At 41.1% G+C, this 22,596-nt stretch overlaps 1 protein-coding gene and 3 non-coding genes across 4 annotated transcripts in view; 2 read left to right on the forward strand and 2 right to left on the reverse strand.

Annotated features, from left to right (window-relative positions):
- Positions 1-22,239, reverse strand: part of arhgef10 (Rho guanine nucleotide exchange factor (GEF) 10) — a 57,344-nt gene extending 35,105 nt beyond the window's left edge. The window contains exons 1-9 of the mRNA XM_073484484.1: positions 22,152-22,239; positions 13,499-13,609; positions 8,291-8,692; positions 4,918-5,262; positions 3,835-3,871; positions 3,474-3,562; positions 3,098-3,154; positions 2,447-2,634; positions 1,222-1,338 (exon numbers count right to left, since the gene is read on the reverse strand). Of these exons, the coding sequence (XP_073340585.1) occupies positions 1,222-1,338; positions 2,447-2,634; positions 3,098-3,154; positions 3,474-3,562; positions 3,835-3,871; positions 4,918-5,262; positions 8,291-8,692; positions 13,499-13,535 (1,272 nt within the window). The 5' untranslated portion in view covers positions 13,536-13,609; positions 22,152-22,239. The remainder of the gene's footprint in view (positions 1-1,221; positions 1,339-2,446; positions 2,635-3,097; positions 3,155-3,473; positions 3,563-3,834; positions 3,872-4,917; positions 5,263-8,290; positions 8,693-13,498; positions 13,610-22,151) is intronic.
- Positions 10,237-10,309, forward strand: trnaf-gaa (transfer RNA phenylalanine (anticodon GAA)). The gene has a single exon. It is a non-coding gene; the product is annotated as a tRNA-Phe (tRNA).
- On the forward strand, positions 11,367-11,439 carry trnaf-gaa (transfer RNA phenylalanine (anticodon GAA)). The gene has a single exon. It is a non-coding gene; the product is annotated as a tRNA-Phe (tRNA).
- On the reverse strand, positions 13,324-13,397 carry trnai-aau (transfer RNA isoleucine (anticodon AAU)). The gene has a single exon. It is a non-coding gene; the product is annotated as a tRNA-Ile (tRNA).
- Positions 22,240-22,596: the final 357 nt, after the last annotated feature.

Raw genomic sequence — 22,596 nt, forward strand, 5'->3', positions numbered from 1 at the left:
TCCTTTAAAGGCATCTTAAATCAATAGCTATTAACTGCCTTATATAAAAGGAGTCTCTGTCTGTCTGTCTGTCTGTCTGTCTGTCTGTCTGTCTGTCTGTCTGTCTGTCTGTCTGTCTGTCCTTCAGTTTTCTCGATAACCGTTCATCTGATCAACATCACACTTGGCGGGTATATTGATGAGAATGCAAGGAAAAGCAACGACGAGAGCAATGACGAGAGCAAGTTCTTGAGATCTATGGGACATATTTGGTAGTGCATTACTACCACTAGACGTACAGAAGTTACACACTGTGTAATGTGTTGAGATTGGACCCCGATCAACTGTTACACTTCAGAACAGCATGCTGGGTACAGCGTGCTGTTTGTCGCTTGAGACAGTACATTCAATAACACATGAAGAAAAAGACCAGAGATGTTGCATTGCAGCAAGGTCTTGTAAGTTTGCCATTTCATTTCACTAAACTTTTATGATTCTATAAATAGCCTGGTCCAGAATAGCTTGCTGTTGGCCACGACAGCAGCCAATCAATCTCAAATTTGCAATTAAGTTGAACACTATTTTTGCTTGAAATGCCCATCCTTAATGGTGTTCTGGGCGCCACCATTTAACACATTTGGCATTTTGTCTCGCTAAACTTAAACATTTTAAGCATTTCAAGCGATGAAACTTTCACAATTCACAATTTTATTCCTGCAAATAGCCTTGTCCCAAATAGGTAAACAGCACTGCTAGGGGACGCAATTATGTCATTGCAGGTGTTCAGGACCTATGGAGGTATAGTGTCGAGTGTGAAGTTGTTTGGATGAGCGGTTCTTGAGAATGCTACAAGCAGCATTGCTGGAGGCCAAGCATCTGGCCAGTACTCAACAGGCATGTTTTCAACGGGCACTTGACTAGTCGAAAAAACAAAACAAAAACAAAACCCAATTGCTGGTGTCTCAGTTTACTGTTGAATGTATTCAAGAATATATCCTCAGCTTCACAGCCTCCAATGCATAAACATATAAAGAAGCATGTCAGTGCAGCAGACAAGGAAGTTAAATGAACTTAATGCAAACCCATCACCAGTACCATCACCACCACAAGTCATTCACATCAGAGCAGGATGAGGGTACCGAGTCAGTGAGAGACGCCCAGAGTGGTTAACTAGACTGAGAGTGAAGGTTTGGGACTACTTTGTCTAGCACAGACAGGCGAGGTGAGCCTCAGGTAGTTTACCTTATGCTCGTGTTTCTGTTTTAGCTGCTGCAGCTCTACCGTTCCCACTGTATTTGCCATTAGATCTTTCATCTTTTTCTCATAGTGTTCTTTCAAGCGTGTCAGATCTTGAGAGAGCTAAACAAAAGCAAAGCAGGTGTTACTGGTTATGGTTTTGGACTGAACTTGCACCTTAAATCCACAGCAAGGTCACTTCAACCTACATAGGTGTGTTACTTGACTGCTGACTCCATTTCTTTTTACCTAACCTATTTCAACTGTGCATCAGGGGAAGAAATTGCCTTTTCGAGGGTGTATGCTTTCCTTGCTCCATGTTCATGGGCATTGTTTTTCATTTTTGGGGGCCACTGAAATATGGAAAAATACTCTCTGACAACATACTTAGATCTAATGTTTTTTTCTATTTTCTTCCTTTGTGTTGAAAAAATCAACACTATCACTTATAAATCCATACAACTTAACACATTAAATGTACAAAATACAGTATATAATACAGAAATAAAATAGCTTTCCAATTATTGGGGGTAGTTTTCATCAAATTATTTCTAAGTAGGGTGCAATTAACAATTATATGCATTACTGATCAATTGTTTAATCTATACAATTGAGAAAAATGCTCATCTCAATTTCCAAAGGGCCGTCTTCAAATTGCTTCTTTTGTCCAACCAACAGTCCAAAACCCAAAAACTTTTCATTTACTATCTTTAATGACAAAGAAAAGCAGCAATCCTCACATTCAAGAAGCTGGAACTAGCAAATGTTTGACATTCTTGCTTGAAAAATAACTGGAACAATTAATCGATTATCAAACTAGTTGGGAATTATCTTTCCTTCGATCGAGTAATCGGTTAATCGACTAATTGCTGAAGCAGTCTTTCGAGGGAAACTGGCTTTTTTTTTGTGCCTAAAGCAGTCATTAAATTCTGACCATGGCACACTGAAACCAAAGTGAAGTTAAATTCTCAAAACCACAAGCCAAAACATTTCAGAGTGAAGCAAGCTGACTGAAAGCCAGAAAGATCTCTCTCATGACTGAAGAAGCAAATGAGTGGACTGTACAATATTAGATCTTGATCTGTCAATAATCTGACCAAAGGTTAAGTAAAATCACAGTAAGAGCACTTCATTCACTGCTGTCCTCCATCCACCTACAGATTAACAGTATACTGACAAAAGACTTGATTATTGGCTGACAGAGAAATGGGAGGATGATTGTTATACACACATGGGTTTTCCTCTGGGGTGGCTTTCCTCTCATGAAAGCGTGGGGCAGGCCGTTCTCGGGCCGACCCTCCCCGTCACTGGCCTCATCATAGCTTTCAAACTCACTCGAGCTCCAGCCATTGTCAAGGGAGCTGTTGCAGCCCCCCTCCTCACCAAACTCCACGTCATCATAGATCATCTCATCAGGATCTGTATGGAAGAGTATATGCCGATGAACACAACAACAATATGCTGCACTCAAATCAAATGGCTTTAAATGAATACTCTTGGTAAAGCTTATACCGTACCATTTTTGCCCAGAGGAAGTGTGCTTATTTTACAATTTAATTTTCAATGCCATAGCTTTGTGGTGTTGCACAACATGGCATTATATTAGAAGGTCTCTGTTAAAACCCTCAGCAAAAATGAAACTATTTTTAATCAAATCACAGCGTAAGAAAAGGTTATATTAATAGAGTGGCTATTTTCTTGAATTGCAAATGATCAGCATAATATTTTCAAGAAACAGCCAAAATGAATTTGAATTTGAAAATGAAAGTTAAAAATAAAAATAAATAAAAAAAGACTTCGGAAGCGAAAGTGAGCAGCACGGACAGGCTTAAGGAAATGCTGAATTTGTAAAACACTGGAATAATAAATACATTTCACAAACCTGTGTTGGAGTCAGAGTTCTCTCTGGGCACATCATCGTAAATCACCTCATCTGGATCTGAGGCAAATGTTGAAAATAATCAATGCATGATTTCTCACATCACATAGCTATCGTTGTTCACACAACAAACAGGATGTAATGTGTGGGGGATCTAAAAGAAAAGCGCACACACAAGGGGCTGCTTCCTCAAAAGAATGGGGAAGGAAGAGTCTGGAAATTCAGCAGTGTCCAAAAAACATAATAGCACCCTGAAGGCATGCGCTGTGTGTGCAGAGGCAATTACAGACAATCAAACCAACAACAGCAGTACTCTTTCCATGGAAATTATACATGGATCTCAACTAGACACACATCTGTGGTGGATATCATTCCTTACTTTCCATCCATGCAGTGTTGGCAGGATCTGACGCCCATTTAGCCAAAGCATCCTCTTCTCTAATAGGTGGATACTCTTCACTGAAAACACTTGAGTAAACATGCAGACAAACACATTATTACCCTACAAACAAATATATTTTTTGTATGCATGTCAAAAAATAATTGTAGATTTTTTCGCATTAATAAGGTGATGTTATTCTATGTATTACCACAGACATGAGAGTGGCAATCTTTTAGTATAACTATAACTATACTGTAAGTGGGGAGTATACTTTGCATACTTCTCTTATGATATAGCACTACATGTTCCAAACAAATGATCAGTATAGACATGCTCTAGCCGTGTAGGTGCCACATACCTGTCGACAGAGGTGCTGCCAGTCCCAACCACAGTGACTGAAGGAGAAGAGAGGGAAAGATTACACAAAGAAACTCTACAGCACTATACATTTTCTTGCATGAAACCCTGTTTTTAGGTCGCACAGTTCTCGTGATTCATGTACAAAAGCTTTAATATAAATCTGAGCAAGGTATACTTTCGTAGAGTACTGATAAAAGCATGGACTCAAAAATGGTAAACGCTGACATATTTTGAGAGATTTGTAAAAAAAACAAAAAACAAAATATAAATCAATTCGAAAACTTAGATCCTCTGTTGCAACTTTTTTTATTTGCCACCAGGTGTCACTGATGATTCCGTATCTCCTTAATTACCCATGATTTAGTTACGATGACAATTTCTTAGAAATGTGCCTCCAAACATTTCCCTTGACACATGTACCTGGTTTTAAAGTCCACTATAAGATATGTTTTATCATGAACATGCATTGGCAAAAGTGATAACTGTAGCAAAATGTCCTTGTTATGTATTGTATATCATGGCAAAGAGACCTCTCATATGAAGACAACACAGCAAAAAAGTGTTCAGAACTTCTTGACTTCATCGCACACATCTATGACTTTCCAAACTCTTTTACTAAAACATCTACAAGTATTTCAATCTGGTGTAACCTTTGCAAGATAATTACAGTGTAATCAGACTCCTCAGCATGCCAGGCCACAGGCTTGAACTCAGCTGCTGCTAGATTTTAGGGAAACCGGAAAATCCTCACAGCCAACACACAGATCTTTGGGCTGGGCTAAATTTAGTCCCTACTTCCTTGTGGCAAGGCTTTAGGAAAAACAAGAGAAAGAAGAAAGGACAGGATAGCAGAAGCTGAGACAGCAGTTACGTGTCATGGCCTTGTATCTCTAGGCCTGAGAAGAAGAATTTCACTCAGAGTAAAGAATAATCACGGCCTTGATATGCAGGGAGTTTTCAATTGTTGTAGATATCTCAAAATAAACATTGGTGTATATCTGGTCTACCACATAATTATCTAATGAGTCACTATTTAGAAAGGTAATTTCCAAATTCCCCGCTGCTTCAGGCTCTACTTTACCATCCTCATCCACGGAGAGGTGTCGAATGATGACGGGTGTGGTGTAAGCTGGTGTGATGAGTGGTACACCGGAGGGGGTTGCATAGCCACAGGGCACTGGGACAGAATATCCTGAGGTGATGCCAACAGGGCTGGTGTTGGTATCCTGGGATTCTCCTGCTCGTTCCTTTGGCTCTATTGGTGAGGAGGCCGAAGAGGAGGGTCCATGTTGCTGCTCAAGCTGCTGCAGCTGGAGAGGATTGATGTCAATCACAGAGTAGGGGTTGACTTTACCCTGGGAGGAGGTCCTGGGGACGGCCTGGGGAGGGTGAGGGTCGTCGATGGATGCATCCTGGCCCTCCCTGCCTGGTGAGGGAAGGAAGATTCATCACAAGATGCATCAAAACTATGCCGTGCCAGCAATATGATATTGAAAAATTCGTGATTGGCTTATTTGTAATTAAACAATAATTTTTTATTTGATTATTATTCTACTTATACTTACTATGGACACAGACCCACAGAGGCTGGGTGTAAAAGTCACTGCAGTTTAATAACTTCTGGAACTACTATTAGGAACCACTTTCAAAAATGTTTTTATTCCATCCATTTAAGTTCTAGTTTGGAAAATTACTCAGATATCACCAAATAAATCATTTTGACAGGACAGGGTCTGAAACTACAACTTTAGCATCATTAGTACTTCTCTCACTAGCTTAGGTAAACAGCTCTGGAGTTCTACACTTTACACTGCAAAAAAATGATATTAGATTGAGCACATATGCATTACATCTCTTCATACTTACAGAAAAATTCAAGCAGTTCTGTCAGTTATCATAAGTTTAACTTAATTTGTTCTGATTCGCCACAATTTTGTTATTTCTAATACCTATAGAATTTTACGCATCAATTAAACATTAGCAGTCAAAGGCGTTCACACTACAACACTTGCTTGTATGGATCATGTGGGAACCACCAATGTTGTCCCACATCTGTGGTTTGTTTGTTCTACAAACTAATCTGCACAGGTGGTGCAAAGCCCTGCATTGAGAAGATTCCCTTTGCCTATATATTTGTAACAGCTGATTTCAGTTTTAGAGCCTCTGAGTGAGGACACATTTCCAAAGACCATTTGGTGATTCAGAATGAGCCTATTCAAGCAATTTTAGTTAAGGTTACAGAGTAGGGTAAAAGTTGACATTTTATTGCTAAAGCAGTAAATTGGAGAGGCGAGAATCACAGAATATGCTTTGAATGTGAGGTTTCTCATGATGGTAACAATACAAGGTGTGCATAATTGTTCAAACAATGCATGTGTGTTAGGGAAACAACTGAAAAATTAGGGCAGTGTTGACGTCCCTCTCTACAGTACTACATAATCAGTGAGTGAGTGAGAATAAGTAGAGCCTGGCCCTGCCTGCTGCTGCTGTCATGGTTTTCAGTGATAAAAGCCAGACAACCTCCTGCACCAGGCAGCCAGAGATACAAGGTGTCATGAGAGAGACAGACTGCCCCACTTTACTGCTTCACTTCAGCCTGAGTTGAAGGGGCTGGATTAGAGCCAGATAATGTACACAAATATGACAAGAGAATGTGGAGACTTTTTGATTGCTCTTAGAAAATAGACATTGCATTGTTTGTGCTCAACTAATTTCCAGCTGTAGTGCAGAGAAGCTTCCGCCTCAAGGACAGGCTAAAAAGGGTTCAAATACTCTCAGCATGGGCGTAGGTTTCTATATAGATGGTCGTGACATGTCACAACCAATGTTAGAGGATTGCAAAATAGTCACTACCAATATTTGTCTGCTGCTGAGCCAGTAGTAACGTTAGTGAGTGGTAGTAGTGAGCATCTTCCAAACTGTGTCCGCTACTTGAAATGGATAAGAGGAAGAAACAGCTGAGAAACAGCGATTAAAAAGTTGAAGTCTCTGGAGGTGGAGGCTGCTAAATGTGCGAAGTTGACGGAGCTTTTTGGTGCCGGGACCAGTGACACCGACCCGCCAGCAGCCACAGGTGCTGCTGCGCCGGGAGACGAGGGAGGAGGACCTGACGATGATGAGCGAGTGGAGGCAGACAGGGTCAGTAACGTCAGCCTGGGGCTGGCTCGGCTAAATGTTTGAGACATGTCCAAAACAAAGTAAAAAAACGTTTTTACATTGAATGTGATGCGACCTCACTAACATACTGATGAATGCAGCTGCCGCTAATGCTAACGTAGCTGCCGCTAATGCTAACGTAGCTCCTCAGGGACTGAAGTCGTTATTTTCTAACTTTGACAATCTAACATGTGGCAGCACATCAGCCCAGAGTTAAAGGGCTGTGACTGTTGGTAGTTGTGGTTGATTTTGTTCAAATACGCCGAATTGTGATATTATGGGTTATTATTGTTCAGATGATTTAGCTAAGCTAGCTAACAGATGCTAACGTCAGCGGTCTCTTGTTGCCATAGCAACAGTAAACATTCACGTGGCCTGATGAGCTGTAAACAGAGATACAAAACACAAGTAAACCTATAGCAAATAATAAATTTAATTTGCAATATTTACCATTGAATTTATTGTAATCTTTCAATTCATTTATTGTTTACTGAGGTGATAACTATCTAATAGGTATAATTTGTGTGTAAATGTGTTACTTTTACTGTAGTTTTCAAATGGCTGTGTATAGTGTTAGTGTATAGTCTTGAGCATTTTCAGGTCACAAAGATCTGGCTTTTTTGCATTGGGAAACACTAGTAAAGTGTCCTAATGAAAACACGACAAAGCCATTTGACTACCTTGTTCATAAATGATGGTGTCAGGACTTTTTTTTATGACACACACACTTTCATTGATAGGAATACTTGGTTTTGAGGAATGACCTCTATTTTGAGCATGTGACATGCTTTTGCAGGTTATCAACAAGGTTTTGCAGTTTGTACTAATTGTTTTGAGAAATGCACCAACTGTTGTGCAAATGTAAGTAATGATGTGAGAAAAACTCCACCCCGTCTCTGGTTTTGGGTTCTTCCCGTTAGTCTCGTCCCACCCCTGGTCATAACATAACTTCTGTTGTGATTTGACACTATAATGAACAAAGATTGATTGGTTGATTGCTATAGCTGTCAGTTTTAGTCCTTGAGTTCATAGCTACGTGCTTTATTTGTTAACTGCTATCAAGGAATATGACTCTCCTTTGTAGTATGTGTGAGAAAGGACGCCACGAGATTTGTGGACTTCTTCGTGGTGTCCGCTGATAATATAGTGGGCTGGTCTGGACAGAAAATGCCAGAGCTGAATTTTTGTCCCAGTCCACCCCTGGTAATGTCACTACCAAAGCTGAGACCAAACCTACGCCCTTGACTCTCAGTCCCCTGAAGCCAACAATAAAATGTAAACACTTTTTGGTTGCAGACCTGTTCTTCCAGGATCTGTCTCTGCGTCATCGTCAACAGGAGGGGGTGGAGGTGGTGGTAAATCTGTCTCCTTGTCATCAGTGCCCTCAACAGCAGATGTCCCCTCTCCTTCTGCTGTCGCTCCACCTGCTGTGGAGGATCTGCTTGTGGCAACTTTTGTGTCTGCTGATGATGGAACTGTGTCAGGTGTGTTGGAAGGTGCTGGTGGGCTTGGGCTGGGGATATTGCCCTCAGGGTGACTGGCCACCATCTTGTCTTGGCACTGATCTGTGCTGCTGGAGGCTAGAGGAGCTGGAGGTGCGGGGGGTAGGCGATCAGCCTCAGGGATGTCGTCACCACTGTCGTCAAAGTCAAAGGCCTCCCCCTCATCTTCATCTGCAAAGGGGACGCTGTCTGCCAATACTGGAAACAGAGAAAAGGCTCAGAGAGATAGAGTGGTGGGTGATATAATATGTATAAAATATATAATATATACCATGAGACGATAAAGATTTGTCAACTTTTGACTTTTTGCTGAAGAAGTTTTCCCTAGACATTGGAGGCAACATTGAATTTTGTCAGGTATTTAATTAACTGGAAAAACATACATTACCATCTTGTTATTGCATCCATAAACTGTATCACACCTGAATTTCCAGAAAATGTACAATATCCAACAATACACAGCTATCACAATTTATAGTCTGAGAGACGAGTTAGATTACCCAACCCAATCGGAACAGATTAAATATATTCAAAGATTCAAAGACTCAACAATGGGCAGGGACTGTTAGACAACTGGGTTTATCAATTGCAATTTATAGAGTCTCACTAATATTTAAAATTCTGCTAAAAACTTGTCTGATTGTCTAAATATATCGTAGATTGTCTACAACAGTGGAGTTGGACTCTGGGATGACTGGCAGTCAACATACCACACTGTATGCTTTGGGGGATTTGGCAAAACATAAGTGAAATTTATTTAGGATTTTAACTCAGTAATCACATCATGTCACTCAAAGACTTCTTTACAGAACGTTAACAGATACACTGTGGGTGGCAGTTTTAGTCCTTGGGCTTCTAAAGTTAAAAGACTGAGCCACATGCAGACTTATAATTAAGGGTGGGGTCTACTAAAGCAGTATGTTTTCTTACAGAAATTTTTACATCAAGGTTCTGCACCAAAACAGCACATAAGCTGCTCTACTTTATAGCAAAAACAAACTAGGGAAGAGCTACACGTTATAGTTAGTGTTCAAAGGCGTCACGTTCACTTCAGAGCACTCACTTGGCAGCAGACAGGAAGGGAACAACAAATGTCTTTCCAGTTTCCACACTGCAATTAGGCCAGCAGGAAGGAGAGCTGTGACTCCCTTCAGTGACTAGCACAGCCTGAGTTTTGCATTATTTCTGATCTGTAGGCCTGAATCATTGAAGCTCAATTAAGAGCATGAGAGAGTAAAAGGATTAGGAATGCAGGGGCTCAACTTTCATCAGCTCACTTCATGTTTTGGCCCTTAGAGCTGAATATGTGAAGACAGTATTAGGTTTCATTCACTTGAGCAGTGAAAGACAAACATTCAAAAAAATTCAAACTGAATTCAATGTTGTGGAAAATACTAGGCAATCTTTTAAACAGGGTTCACAGAAGGATAAACTGAGGCAAAAACCACAGAGCCTGGATGGAAGGAACTCCCACTCCCTTCAATCAACCCGGATTTTCCTATAGACGGGTCTCCTTAATTTCTCAGAATGATATTCTATCTTTTTCAAAGTTTTACTCGGAAGCATACCACAAATTCTTTGTGAGCACTGTGATCAGTAGACACATCATGACTGTATTAGCGTACAGTCTAAAGTCTTGCTCTCATATCCTGACTGTGTTCCCAAAGAAAACAGAAAATTCCAAGTTTATTCCGAGTTCATTTCCAGAACAACAGGATCAGATGGCCCCCTCTGTGACACTCGCCGAAATAGCTCAGTTGGGAGAGCGTTAGACTGAAGATCTAAAGGTCCCTGGTTCGATCCCGGGTTTCGGCATTTTGACCTCTCCCTCCCACCTAGCCATCTCTTAGTCCTGCACAAACATCTGTAAATCCTGCAACACCTCAGCTACACCTTTTCGTCTTAACACCTACCTATCAAAATCTGTATGTTTATCTATTTCCAACAGGTTTCACACAGGACTCAGTCAACTTAAAGATGCACTATGTAGTTTTGGGGAGGATATTCTAATCAGAAAAGAACAATTTTCATTGACGCATTTTTTTTAAGCCTAAATAAATGACAATAAACAAACGCTCATGACTGAATAGACTGAAAAACAAACTGCTCTTAAAGGACAACAAAATTTCATACTGCTTTTTCTATGTTTATATTGGGCAGACCCTGCCACCTTTCTGGTTTCCAATATTGTTCTGGGGACCTTATTTTTCTCTGAGAACAGCTTCTTTATTCAGTTTGGCAAAAGATAAATATTTCTAAGTTTGTATTATACCTCATTAATATTGTAAATATTCAAATTCTGAGTTTGAATTTCTTCTCCAAATCTACATAGTGCCCCTTTAAGCATTTATGTGGCCATTTCATGTTAAGCTGAAAAGGTTATTCTTTACATACCATAAAAACAACCACTGTCACTGTTGCAACATGCTGTGTTATGCCTTCAGGCTTCAGCAGTCCACTGATAGTGACCAAGTAAATCTTAACTAAAAGAAACTCCCCGTGGCCTACCCACTAACTTTGAAGTCCCTCACAGCAATATACACAGCTCTAAATCACCGGAACGATTCCCTCAGGCACTGACAGGTAGTCGTTCTACCCTGTAGTCAGTGTGTAAGGGAATGGTCTGTGACTAATGTTCCAGGTCACCTTTGTGACCCCATGTCCATCTGCACCCATGACTTCAGTTCACGAGAAGAGAGGTGTAAAGAGCAAACCTGGAAACAGAGATGCTATCTGTCTTTTTCCATCTGTGCTACAATGAAGGGTGTGGGACACAGAGATAAGGCACAGCTAGCTAATAGTCAGAGGTAATCCAGAAAACAGAGAATTCAAAGTTTGCACGACTTAACTTCTGGCACAAACTGATCAGTAGGCCGAAATAGCTCAGTTGGGAGAGCGTTAGACTGAAGATCTAAAGGTCCCTGGTTCGATCCCGGGTTTCGGCATTTTGACCTCATAATCCCACATAAACGTAAACTGTTTAAATTCTCCATAATTTCGCATTAATTGCCCTTACATGCACTCAGATCCACTCTCTGTTGTGCCAATGTGAAACACTAGACTGTGCCAGAATAGACCAGGACCTGATCTGATTGAATTTGGCCAGATGACAAGTCACAACTGACCATTCAATAAAACATCTGCAACCGTGTGTAGATGAGACCAATGAAAGTTGGCTGTCTGGGGCTGCATGCCTGCAGCTTAATTATACAGATTGTGCTCGATGCTGACCTTACTTTGCGGTGCAAGCACACGTCTGTACACACATACACGCACATTGCCATGTGAGGATCTTCTAGCCCGGTGATCGTCAACTGGTTGCCAATGGGCCACATTAGGCCCACCAAAGCTTCCCATCTGGCCGACAGAATATTGATGAATGTATGAATGATGAATGCACCAGTCTGACTTACTAGTACAAGAGGCCCAGTCTGTCTTGACAGCGATCTTTGATTAGCTTTCTAACCCTGGCAACGAACCAAAAAGTCCCAAATTCATTCACTCATTTTACAGAATCAGATTATTCCCTAACTCCTTCCTCTCTACACTGTGGACCAACCATCAAACCTGGCCCTTCCCTTTGGCTGACAGGGCACTGGAAGTCAGGAAGTAACTAACTCCATAGTTGACAGAGAATTACTAAGCTTATCTAGTAGACACAAGAAGGGTCTGTTGTACATTGTTTAATTGAGTTTCAAACCGAGTGTTTTGTTGTACTTCCTGAGATCCCAAAGAGGAGTTTTTTTTGTTAAGATAAGGACTCATTCATTGGTAGTTGAGCTGGGGTTTTGGTATTGAGCTCTGACTGCCTCTTTGGCAGAGGTCTGAGTGCATTTTCTAGCTAAGTATCAATCATTATAATGGATTTCCCATGTTTCTTAGGAGTCTGTTCACACTGTTATAGGCTCACAAAAAGAACATCAGTTTTGTAAAAACGTGACAAATACTAAACAATAACAAGCTTATTAGACCTAAATATTGTTTTTTATTTGGATCCATCCCCCAGAGTGGTCTGCTTAGAAAAAAATGGCGCTTGGACAAATGTAGTTGATGACCCCTCCTCTAGCAACCCCCCCTTTTAAACCCTAACCCTAAACTGGAAATAAAAAACTATCTTCACTTTGGAGGCTTCTCTCATCTTCCTCCCCTTGTGCAAAGTACCAGATCATTGAGAAGTATACATGCAAGTGTGTGTGCACGCTGACACACATACGTAGCTGAGCTGTTCATTGTCAATTCATAATTACAATATGGATTCTGTTCTGCGGGCCACATCTCCACTCTGCTACATAATGATCTGCTCAAATGAGTCACCGAGTTGCAATCCGCTCCAGCATCGCCCTGGCAACAAAGCAAGTGACCGGCCAGCTGGAGACGAAGCATTTCTCTGGCCTGTGTCTATCCCCGGAGGCTGTGTGTTTGTGTGTGTCTGTATGTGTGTGCGTGCGTGCTGCTGCAGCAGCATTCAGCCTGATACTGAGGCACATTGTCTGGTATTCACAGCGGCACAGCACATTTTACCCTCCTTACTCCCTCGTTCCTCTGCCCACACACTCCACAGTGGAGGAGAGGAATCTGTGTTGTTTACTCGGACTGTGCAGCTTCACCACCAGCCCTCCAGGAAGTGATCTGGCCACGAGATGAACTACAGAAGCTAGCAGGTGACACTACTGTTCTCACACTGTAATCTTTCTCTCAAAAGCAGACTGCCAAACACATGTGACTGGAGTCTGGTAGCAGCCCTGTGTTGATATGTTGAGACTCAATTGGAAACTGTACTGGAACCACCTTTAACTTATTCTGTTCCATAAATCTCAGTTCAAAAGCTGTGGCCCGTACGGGGATCGAACCCGCGACCTTGGCGTTATTAGCACCACGCTCTAACCAACTGAGCTAACCGGCCTATGTATAACACTTTTGTCATATCATATTTCCCAAATTGCTCTATGTGGTTAAGGGCAAAGTGCATAGCATGTGTGAGTGACAAAGCTTTGTTGACATTACATTCAGGAGGTGGGGGAGGAAAGTCTTCCACGTCCATGCTTGCTGCTCTTCTCCTGCAGAAGCTCTTCAGTCAGCAGCATGAAGGGGGATCAACTACGCCGACACACATTCCTGAGAGAAAAAGACAAACGTCATGAAATGGCAAAATAGACGGGTTTATAAGAACAGTATTCCCAAATGTGTTTAGCACAGAAGAATGTTTCCTTACATCACAAGTAAGGCACTTATGGCTCGGCATACGTTAACCAGTCACTCCCCAAAAGCCCAACCACACTTGTTGTTCCCTGATACTCAATCACAGCAGAAGCTGTGTTGTGGTCACGGTCTGGTACGTTTTGTGTCAACATCAGAATCTGAACCAACGCTAATTCAGACAAATGAATGGGTGAATGAAAACAAAAGAAGCTCTCATGGTGCTCCTGGGGACTGTTGACACTACCACGTGTTGAAGTGTACACAACACTCTCATATGCTAATTGTGGGTGTGTGTAATGTCAAGGGTACAAACAGGCTTGCCCACCATTATAATCGATAGGCCATGCCCTGTGGAGTAACCATTGTAAACGAAGGATGTTTGGGGTTTCTGTAACTAAAACAAAGCTATTCAAATCAGGTTCATGTTCAGTTTTACTCTCGTTTATTGTGGTAATTCTAAGTGAGTAAATAGTAAACATGCATCCCTCAATTAGTTTACTCAGCTGTGGCCTTATCAAAATGAGCAAATTTAAATAAGACTTAAATCACCCGGATTTCCACAAGTAGATACTTTTGCACACTTTAAGATAAGAGATCAAATACAATCAAATGCAGATCAAATAACACAGCTGAAGGCAACCACTACTTGTGCCATTTAAAAGCACTTTTACTCAAGCCCCTGAAAAATCTATTCTCATGCTTGATTCTCAGAAAGGTTACATTAAGCCTCAGGCAGCGGAAGATATTTTTACTTAAACCAAAATCCAAGAATGTTATCATCTCTCTATAGGTTTCCCCAGGTAGTTATACTCTACTAATAGACTTGACTCTTGACATGACTTAAAACAAAATCAACTACAGTATGTATATGCACTTAGGGTGCAGAGGTCAATGTGACGTTTCGACTTAATAGCAACCGCACATTTTAGCCCAGGGTAATGGCATTAGCATGCTGAGGCAGGAGAGACCTTTGGACCTGCATGGGCAGGAGAGACGTTGCATTCCTCAGCAGCACAGCCTTTGTTTGCAGATGTACAATTTGTATCCAGAGGTGACAGTTTCTGTCAAAGACCTCCTCTCGAAAAAAAAAAAGAAAACTGGTGCTATTTCCAGCCAGACCTCTTCAGCTTGCTCGTATCCACAAGAACAGATGACAGATTCATGACATCATGCTGTGGCATAAAGCAGCCATTGTTGTGGTATGTATGCCCCATATTATATCCACGCAATCTCTGTAGTTTAATACAAGCCACAACACAAGTGCACAACTAGTCTACTTCTGACTAATACAAGCGTGCACCACAGTGTTGCAGCAAACAAGATGCAAAGGATAACTCATTCTGAGTCTCAAAGCTTGTTTTGTCTACAAATAATGTGAAATCCTCTGCTGCTTTGTCCTCCACCCTATCCACCGGGCACAAGGCCAGAACAGTAGATGTGAACACACAAGGGCCACTGTCTGCTGAATACAGTGCGGCTGACAGATAATGCTAGCGCTAACAGGCAGGTAGAGTTTGCACAGCCTGAGGAGAAATAGCTTACACAATAGAGAAAAATCCAAAGAGACGGAGAGCGGCGGTCACAATGCAATACAGTACGACTGACGATGAGGCCTTCTCTAGGTTACACTGCACAGTCGGAGTAACACCATGTATGAAACAGGTAGTTACATGACACGCATTGCTGTATAGTGACTGGCAGATTTTGGAGAGACAACTCACAGCCTAACCCCGACAGGAGCCTTGAGGGGTGTAGGGGAAGGAAGGAAGGAAGGAAGGAAGGAAGGGAGTGGAGAAGTAGAATATTCAGGTGTGCTCTTCTTGACGCAGAGGCACAGAAGAGACAAATCACATGATCAAAGTAAAAGAATATTTTAAAAATTTTTTAAGATAAGACAAGTTTTAAGATCTATATAAAACCCTTTACTTTGACTTATAATGTGTTTTCTGATATTGTTTTATTTCCATAGAAAGTTATCTAATCTTAAAATAATTTAAATTGCATCTACTCCTCCCTCAATATAGTATAGTCATTTAAAAAGTTTTAACTACTTTACTATAAAGTCCATTCCCAGTGTTTGTATATTGGAGGCTTCAAGTTTCACTTGAATAGTCAATATTCAGCATAACTTTTGTATGCTGAATATTGGACCAGGATTGGCTTCCCAACAATTTGTGATGTCACAAATCATGTTTGTAGGCCCATCTCTTAAAATCAGATTTGTTTTTACACTTTCAGCAATGATTGTGAAAACAGCTTTCTAGTGTCTCTGCACATACATCAGTCTACACAGTGAAGCTCAAACATTCAACTGTAGGAACAAGAAGAAAAATACATTTATGACCAGAGGGGGAAAACGTTTTTCTCTCATTTGTAATATGCATTTAGACAACACAATGACTGTTCTTGATTGCTTTGCCGCACATGAAGTCGAGAAGCAAAGACAGCCTTTTTCACTCCTGCTTTGAAACCGGTCTGCAAATTCCCCAAATCCTACTCTTTTTTTCACCTGCTTCTTGAAGAAAACTAAATGCAGCTTTCCACGAATGATATCCTTCCTGGTCTGGTCTGTGGTGAGTGACTTCAAATGTGGTATGCAACATACAAGCACCTGGCTCATCCCATGAAGATGACCTACTCAAATAAAGCACTCCCTACATCTGAAGCATCTGTCAGCAACCTGTCTTTACTGCAGCATTGTAAACAGTTACATGGTACAACAAACAGGCCGGTGAGTAGGTTCATCTTAAAAACCTTTACAAAGAGAACAAGAAATTATTCATCATAACTATTTTATAATCGCTCAGCTAATCTGCTTAGTGTCTATTTAAAACCTACTGTATTTCCATCTAATCTGAGAGCAATGATTGAGGACAGAGCGGAAGACACCAGGGAGGTAAATCCAGCCATATAGTTGATGACAGACTCAGCTAAGCATGTCATTACACGCTCGGAAGGCAGAGTCGTGTTCTGCAGACAGGAAAACAGTCATCTGGCCTGCTGGTGTAATGCAGACAATTTGCTCACCTGTGTGTTCATAATAACCCATGTTAAAGAACAGACAATGACAAGGACAATATGTTGACAATATGTACATACCATATTGTCAACATAATCCATAGAGTGAAGGACAAATTGCCACTGATGTTCACTCATAAAGAAAATTCTACAGCTGTCTATAGGATGGCACTTTAAATGTCAAATGCATGTTGTTGCAGATTCCTTTATATTAAAATGAGACTACAGTAGATTAACCCTTCAGTTTGTTACTTCATCAATACTATATAAGCTTTTAAAATTAAGGATGGGCCAAGCGGGCACACATGCTGACCTTTCTATGAATTCATAATAACGCACAAACCGCACGTCATCTTAATAGATCAAGGAATGATGGAAGTTGAAGACGGACACTTCATATGGTAACTGGAAAGAAAAGACTTTCCTTCGAACTTTTAATTATAGATTTCCTCCTCATACTTTCCGACCTGGATTTTAAGAAGCAATAACCTTTTTCAAATTCTCCAGATCCTCCCTGCCCCAAACCCCTTACCAATCACTTATGGCAAAAATTGTGTAGTCTATGTCAAACACCCTGGTTTTGTAAGGGGGTTTTGATTCTCCTGTGCAGTTTTCTGGAGTGCACTTAATTACAAGTGGCATTCCACACACCGGCAGAAAGTCATAAACAAAAGCCTGGAGGAGTTGCTGGTGTGAGAGAAAGAGACTTGGAGTCTGCTGTGAGTGTCTGTCTTTGGCTTTGCAGTTCTTTGTCTGAATGTTTTATTGAGCAGCATGTCCCAATCTTCCCCCTCTGCCAGGATTACAGTAATCAGGCTTCGACCAAAAACAGCACATCCCAGGCCTACAAAGAGTGGACGGATGGATTTAACGAAGTACTGTGATGTATTTGTGGGCAAGTTCAGGGGAGGATAGGACAGCAGCCTGCAGCATACTAACTACAATCACCACCTTGCAGCTGTATGCCACCGTGCACCAGTCAAGTTGCTGTTCCTGAGCTATGGTGTTAAATAATGATCAGAACATCTTTTGCAGGATATTATGATGACCTTTGACATTTCTGATATCATTCATATAAAAAATGTGTTTTGTGAGGTTACAGTGACCTCAATGCATTTTTCCCTCAATGCGCTTTTGAGAAAACACATTCACAAGAATGGGGTGGAAGGACGGATAACCCAAAAACATATTGCTAAAAAATAATAGTACTGCTACAAATGCCTTGTACTGATGGGTTGTGTAATTTATGTGTCATAAGAGAAGAACAGTTTAACAAATACATAATTATAAATGGCTAAACAATTAAGATATCAACATTAAAAACCCACTGCTCTTGTTTCCTAAAATTGTGAAAACAAATGTGACTACAGTATATGATGTATATCAACAGGTTGTGCCAGAAATAAGGGTAGCCTGGTCCCTGAATCTCAAATTGAATGCTCTGTGGCTCAGTGAAGATCAATCCCAGAACTTTCACAGTATCATGGTATCTGGGCCAACCAGCCTTCACAGCACACCACACTTCACCACCCACCAAGACCTCAAAAGGGGCGGAGAAGCTTACAAACAGGCACAGCATTGCTGACTTACAGAACTGAGAAATCCTGAAACTGTTGATTAGATCAGCAATGGATAAATTGAAAACATATTAAGACACAAATATCAAAATAAATCACAGCTAAGTAAGCAGTCTTCCTCATAATTAAATCTCATTTTGTTTCTGTAGTAGAGTCAAGTGTTTACGCCGCCACTCAATCCCCCATTAAGGGCAACATAACCTACCCTCAACACACTGAACAATCAACACAACTAGAGGACCAGAATTAAGTCTGGTATTACTCATCAGATATAATCATAGTCACCCATAATCACCCTTATGGGTGTGGATAATAGGGAATACAATTCAATAATCAGGCCTGCAGGGCTGTAGTACTTGTGTTTGGACATGTGAGGGGGAACAATTCTAAAGCCATGTTTCAAGCCGAATGTGGTCAATGCTAAACTACTGCAGTGACTCATTACTGCAGGGTGTCGTTCGTAATATTACGGTATGTAGTCTAACCTTCATGATGCATCACAAAACATTATAGTAACCCAATAAAAATCTTGTGAGATCCCTACCATAAAAGCAGTATTTTTACAGAAATTATTTTCCATTACAACCATGAGGCTTATTTTTTACATTTGTCTTAACTTGGAGGTAGATTGTGCTTTCAGTAAAAAAGAAAAAATATCGCTGGGAAACACCGGACAAAATGAAAGACTGGGGCTGTAAAATATTTTAACCGTGGTGTCCATTTGAAAACAGAGGCAACCGCAGTCTTGGCTGTCACTCCTAACTGGTCTCCACCCTCCCAGTTAGCCACACCAAAGCTTTGAGAGCCCTACATGTCACCAGCAGAACACAATCCAGCGTGTGGTGAGCAGTGGATAAGCAGCTGCTTCAAAGAGCTTTTGTTGACTGGCTGGATTTAAGCTCTGAGTTCATTTAAATATGAATAGCGATACTCAGTCTGATAACAATAAATGGCCACAGGAAAACCACAAAACTCTTGATCATCAGAGTACCAGTCATTGCACTGACTTCGAAGGGTGGAGACCCGTTTTGAGACAGAGATTGCCATTGACCCCTGACTTAACTCATCCTTGGAACTGCTATGCAGTGTCGTCATCCGCAATTCAGTTCAGTTCTTTGCACATTACAGTAGAACGGTTCATTTGGCATTTCCATTGGCAAAAGTTGTGGACAACCAATAGAACCAGTCCATCCCATTTTTTTCATCAGCCCACTGTTGATGTACCTAGCACACTAAACTAACTTAGCCCAGTACTTAAAAGATGGAGCTAGAAAAAGTGCAGTCTGTTGTTGTTCAACAGGATTGTCACTTCAGGTACAATGGACACAAACTGACCATTTTTAGATATTCCATTGACTGCGACTGAGACTCTAAAAACGTCGCTAATAAACAGCGACAGACATTGATGTCCTCCATTGTGTTCTTGTGTTCCTTTAAGGGCTGCACGATATGGTAAAATAATCATAATGCAATTATTTGATGATTTTTCACTGACAAAAATAAAATCAAATCATGAACATGGTGTGACACTTGCTGGAGTCATGTTTTCATTTCATTCCACGTGGCCATATTTCCATTTCGATAATGTTGTGATTAATTGTACAGCCCTATTTCCTTTGTTTACTACACTCATTAGATATGATGTGACACTACTTATATGAATGACAGGCTATTCCCATCCGCTAAAAACCCTGCCTAAATTTAAGAATATTGTTTGCAGTGGAAACACAAAATAAATGTAGAGTTTGGGTACATATTCAATAGGTACAGGATTCAAGGGTATTATCCAAACGTGTTTGGTGTAAAAGCAGCTATAGGTTATTTAGTGGTCTTTCATGCCTACCGTGTACCATAAAACTGCAATGTCCATGGTTCAATTCTGGCTGAGGACTTCTCTGACACGTCTAAACCCACTTTATCCCTCCCCCATCATTTACTATCTCTCTATGAAGTCTACTGACAAATAAGAGCTCTAAAAACAGTATACATTCCATTGTGAGGTCCATACTAAAATATCCATGATGCACTAAATCTTTCTGACACATGTTCCCAATTGCTTAACAAGTGTGTGGTATGTGAGCAATTTCACACATCCACCTGCAGGGGAGCAGTGGCCTTTCTGTCCCAGCTGTTGCTGAACTATGTTGCTAATCCATGTCTTATTTCAGTGGATCCTCGGTGGGCTGGTGGGTGGACAGTGAATCCATAACTGCCTTTCCAAAAAATGAATGGTATGCTCCTCTGCTCAACCACTGCGTACTCAGACACCCCGAGCTTAGTCATGGTAAACAGGAGGCATTTCCATGAGCCGCTAATGGAAAAGTTGAGTTAACTGCTTCGTCACAATTGCTTTAGCAATTAGCAATTCCTGGCATTTCTCCACACAACTGCATCTGTGTTCACAGATTATAACAGTGACAGAAGAGGACATTGCAGTTGGCTATGCTCCATCTTTTCATGCTGATGACAAACGGATTGATAAGATGCTAAAATACTGTCTCCTAAGTACCTAAGCATCTACTGTACATAACAAATAGCATTAGCACTGACTACCTACATCCCTTTCCTCAAAACACCAATAGTTTTGTCCCAAAGGTGAAAACATCCACTGGCAAAGCAGCTTTCGTTTGACGAAGAAGGACTCTGTGTCTACATCACTTACATGAGTACCTAGATTCGGAAACTGCAGTGAATTTGAGCAAGGAAAAAAATGACCTGTGCTCCTTGTGCAGCCTTCGCTAGGTGTTTTTACAGCGGGGGGGAGGTATTAAGCATCTGTATTTGCAGCCAGGCCACCCTGAGTATTTGCTAAACAAATTACCAGAGGAGATTTTTGTGTACATACATGTGTGTGTGACCCTCTCACTGCTGCATCTCACCATGTACTGGCTGAGTGAACTGGACATGCATGACACCGGACAATACAGATGAAGATCAAAGCACTCATTGTATTTAAACCAATTTTCGGAGGCTTAGTTACGAGCTTAAAAGACTCCTGAAAGCACTTGTCGTTCGCTGTGCGGAAAGGCAACTACTAGGGAAAACAGTCTAATTAAATCATGGTTTTAATACCTGTTTAGGCAGATCTTCCAGTTGACTGAAGCTGTGCAGAGCTTTCACTGAGGAATGCTATGCATGACTACTTGAATTTGTAGTTGGGCTGACTGCTGCAGCTCAGGAGGACACTTATTATTCATTTTAGGTGAGTGTTAGGAGTCCAGGGATTCTCAAACTTTCTAGGTCTGCATTTTGCATCAATTGGGTCATGGTTATTATCAAGTTGGAAAACTTGACATGCTTTTTTCCCTCTGTTTTATTAAGGCAAATGGCTATCTTGCACCTGCAATTGCATCCTTGAAGAGGGACAGAGGGTTCAGGAAAGTATGAGGCTGCTCAACACTGAGAAAGCAATTAGAAAATGTACATGACACAGTCAGAGCTTGAGGAAATGTTAGTATCCTGTTCAAGTGAAATGTTATATTTAAAAAAACGCGGTAAAATAAAGTTTAGCCGAGACATTTCAAGTTCTTATAAGAGTACATTTCGAGATTACGACGCATTCATTAACACAGATGCTCGTGTAAAAGCAGTGACTGTCCTTTTAAAGCAGATAGTTGACAGTGTTGGCAACAGTGTTAGCTGAGGCGCCACGTTATAGCCATCTCCCCGTACACTGTCTTAAAACAGCAAAAACACCCTTGAGTCACTGTAATACACAAAATAAACACTTTACATTTCCTTTTTTAATCTAATATTGAGCCCAGTGTGTCGTACTGCTCACCTGGACTTACACATTTGCAAAACAAGTATGTAAGTAATGTTTGAAACTTTGTCAGAAACTCAGAAAAATGTCCTCAACTCACCATTTTATGACTTTTCCCCAGAATAATAGCCGTATCCCTTCAGTGTAACGCCGTGCCAATGTTAAACGTGAAGCATTACTGACTTCGACACAACTTTAAACACATCAACACACATCCAGTTTTCGCTCAGTGTCCTTCTTTTAACTCAACTCCCTTCGATGCGAGCCGACTCCATCCATGAAAAGACTTTCCCCTCCTCCGAGCAGCTGATTGGCCGACGCGTGGACTTGGGAGTGCTGCGATTAGCTGTAGGCGACGTCAATCAGGCTTTCCCACGTCTTCTCCGGTAGGATCGGCTCGGGTCGCGCAGAGGAGCTCCAAACGACCCACGTGACGTGTGAGGTGGCTCCCCTGGAAACAGCTGTCTGGAGCTGATGTTGGAATGAAGTTTTGTCTAACTAAGTATTATTTATAACTTGGACATAAAACTCTAGTGTGGTTCTGG

The sequence above is a fragment of the Pagrus major genome, chromosome 16 (assembly GCF_040436345.1).
Source record: "Pagrus major chromosome 16, Pma_NU_1.0".
Classification (NCBI taxonomy): Eukaryota; Metazoa; Chordata; class Actinopteri; order Spariformes; family Sparidae; genus Pagrus; species Pagrus major.